General features: G+C 43.8%; 1 protein-coding gene across 1 annotated transcript; it reads right to left on the bottom strand.

The window, feature by feature from the left end:
* Nucleotides 1-930: 930 nt before the first annotated feature.
* Nucleotides 931-2,076, bottom strand: LOC116900593 (H/ACA ribonucleoprotein complex subunit 3-like). Its single transcript, XM_032902309.1, has 2 exons — nt 1,910-2,076; nt 931-982 (listed from the first exon to the last, which is right to left on the bottom strand). The coding sequence occupies exons 1-2, from the start codon at nt 2,050-2,052 to the stop codon at nt 931-933; spliced, it is 195 nt and encodes a 64-aa protein (XP_032758200.1). The 5' UTR covers nt 2,053-2,076.
* Nucleotides 2,077-3,284: the final 1,208 nt, after the last annotated feature.

Here is a 3,284-nt window from a genome sequence, read left to right as displayed (position 1 = left end):
TGCTTCAGTTCCTGTGTACTGGTTCCTACCTTGACATCTCACTGCGGCCTTCCTCACTCATGGGCTGTAACCTGTAAGTTACCCTCTCCTCTCCCACGTTGCTTTTGGTTATGGTGTTTATGAAGCCACGGAAGGCAAACTAGAAACCGAGATATGTATAGAAGGGAATCAAATGTGGAGTCAAAGAAAAAGGCTATGGAAGAAACGGGTAGTGATGGCCCAATGATGCTAATACAGTCAAGTAAAGTGAGGATGAAGAACTGACCACAAACCTGAAAGCTACTAATAGCTTTAACAGGACTGGAGCTAGAGCAGTGGAGACCATTAAAGCAGCACTGGAATTGCCTAAGTGAGTACTAGGTGAGACATAGGAAAGGTTTATAGAGACAGCACTTCTCAAAATAGGCTAAGAAAACATGGTGGGGTATGGCTATACCCCTAGGACCTCTCAGGATAAAGCCAGAGAATTAATATGAGATCAGATGTATATTCTGTCTGCAGAACAGAAGAAATCAAATGGATTGAGACCAAAAGGGTAAGTCAGGAGAGATGGTTCAGTGCTTGCTGCTCTTGCAGAGGACCTAGGTTTGATCTACAGCACCCACAGGGTGACTCACAACCACCCTTAACTCCATAGGCACCAGGCAACGAGGCATACATAAAGGCAAAACAGTCATACACATAGGATAAATTTCTTTTTTTTTTCAAGTCATTATATCTTTAATAACCGGGCAGTAAATCAAAACATGAAAAAAAAAAAAAAAAAAAAAAAAAAGATCGTTCCTTTTACGGGCGATACCCATCACTACAGACTTTAGTGAGTGAGAGGGGGTTCTAAACAGCATGGGAAGGCTTCCAGGCTCACTGATTGAGGCATTTGGTTGCTGATAATCGGCCGGGGAACAAGTAGCACAAGAGATTAACAAGCCCTCAGAGGACAGGTCGTGGTTGCTGGGTCATGAGCACCCTTTTCTTTTTTTTTTTTTTTCTTTTTTATTTCCATCTTTATTAACTTGAGTATTTCTTATTTACATTTCGATTGTTATTCCCCTTCCCGGTTTCCGGGCCAACATCCCCCTAACCCCTCCCCCCCCCCCCCCCTATGGGTGTTCCCCTCCCCCTCCTCCCCCCCTTTCCCCCCCCCCCCCCACAATCCCCTTCACTCGGGGTTCCGTCTTAGCAGGACCAACGGCTTCCCCTTCCACGGTGCTCTTACTAGGCTATTCTTGGCTATCTATCGCGGTTGGAGCCCAGGGTCAGTCCATGTATAGTCTTTGGGTAGTGGCTTAGTCTCTGGAAGCTCTGGTTGCTTGGCATTGTTGTTCATATGGGGTCTCAAGCCCCTTCAAGCTCTTTCAGTCCTTTCTCTGATTCCTTCATCAGGGGTCCCGTTCTCAGTTCAGTGGTTTGCTGCTGGCATTCACTTATGTATTTGCTGTATTCTGGGTGTGCCTCTCAGGAGAGATCTACATCTGGTTCCTGTCAGCCTGCACTTCTTTGCTTCATCCATCTTATCTAATTGGGTGGCTGTATATGTATGGGCCACATGTGGGGCAGGCTCTGAATGGGTGTTCCTTCTGTGTCTGCTTTAATCTTTGCCTCTTTATTCCCTGCCAAGGGTATTCTTGTTCCCCTTTTAAAGAAGGAGTGAAGCATTCACATTTTGATCATCCATCTTGAGTTTCATTTGTTCTAGGCATCTAGGGTAATTCAAGCATTTGGGCTAATAGCCACTTATCAATGAGTGCATACCATGTGTGTTTTTCTGTGATTGGGTTACCCCCTCAGGATGATATTTTCCAGTTCCATCCATTTGCCTATGAATTTCTTAAAAGTCATTGTTTTTGATAGCTGAGTAATATTCCATTGTGTAGATGTACCACATTTTCTGTATCCATTCCTCTGTTGAAGGGCATCTTGGTGTCTTGAGTATTTGTCATCTGGGGAGAACCGAGCAGGATGGGCAGAGCAAGTCTGTTGCCCCATGGGGTCAAATTTCTTTAGAGTATAGATGTGCTCGCCCTGCTCGTTGAGGTTATACTGGAGAAACATGACTGCCCCTCAACAGAAAACACACCAGTATGTTTACCGCCAGCTGCGTTTGCCTAAAGTGCCAATAAATTTCTTCTAATTTAAAGATAAAATGTACAAACAAAATTAAGTCAGAGTGGATTATTTGAAAGATGGAAACTGTGATCTTGCATTGTCAGCAATGACTAGTAGGGATAAGCAAATCATTAATAAAGAAGTTTGAACCAGCCTGAGCTACAAAAGACCTCATCTCAAAAAAAAAACAAAAACAAAAACAAAAACAAAAACAAAAACCACAGGATGGGATGCTTTCTGAAAGTGGAAGTGTGGCTCCTATTAAGAAAAAAGAGAGTCAACCCTTTTCTCAAGCAGTAAGGCAAGGGAGCAAGGGATACAGTTAAAGATTCAGAGGGCACCTCAGAATTTGCTAGTATCACTAAAGAGACCCACAAACAAAAACACACACAAAAAAAAAAAAAAACAACAACAAAAATATTCTGTGCCACTTGGCTGTGTCTCCTTCATGTCCATGGTCAGCAGACCAGGAAACAGAAGTCCACTTCATAATGCAACCCGGAGCCTTGGTATGAAGTAAAGTAGTGAGACCATCCCTGTCAGGTTTTACATCACTCCATGATGGGTAAATACAACACGTTCTCACCCTCAGTTAAAGAAAGACTTGCTTTACCAATACTGTAGTAGGAATGTCTTCAAATTAAGTGGGGTTTAGAAACAGCGGTAGGATGGGAGGAAACAATAGGACAGGAAGAAGTGAAGTTCTGTGGGGATTGCAGCTGTGAAGTATGAAGGAAAATGTCAAATAGCAACCCACTTAGCCAGGGGTACTCCATGTCGAAAGAGCTAAGCCAGTGAGCCCTCGAGTCAGTTAACAGCTGTGCCTCCAAATCTAGTTCCTTTTACCTACTTCCCAGATGCTGATCTCCAGACCCATACCATGCAGGCACATAGAGACAGCCGTTCCCTAAAAACAATACTTCCAGATCCTATTCAGTATCAAATATCAAACCTGCCCCAAGTCAATCAAAATTGTGTGCTCTGGGCTGCTAGTTCCTCCCAGATGCATGGTCCCAGTGCTGATTTCCTTCTGGCTTCCCCACTTCATCCTCCTACTCTTCTGTTACCTGTGTACACAGAGAGAAGTGGATTAGGAAAGGGGGGTCTTTCTTTCTCTTTCTTCCTTTTCTTTATGAGACAGGGACTCATGTAGCGTAGCCTAGGCTCAAACCCACTAT

Source organism: Rattus rattus, chromosome 5, assembly GCF_011064425.1.
Source record: "Rattus rattus isolate New Zealand chromosome 5, Rrattus_CSIRO_v1, whole genome shotgun sequence".
NCBI lineage: Eukaryota > Metazoa > Chordata > Mammalia > Rodentia > Muridae > Rattus > Rattus rattus.
Note: the sequence above shows the minus strand (reverse complement) of the source record. Positions and strands in the feature narration are given on the sequence as shown.

Coding starts and splice junctions, on each gene's coding strand:
- LOC116900593 (XM_032902309.1), bottom strand. CDS start 2,052: ATGTTTCTCCAGTATAACCTCAACGAGCAGGGCGAGCACATCTATACT. Junction 983..1,909: donor TCAAGACACCAAGATGCCCT/TCAACAGAGGAA, acceptor AAAAAGAAAAAA/AAAAAAAAAGAAAAGGGTGC.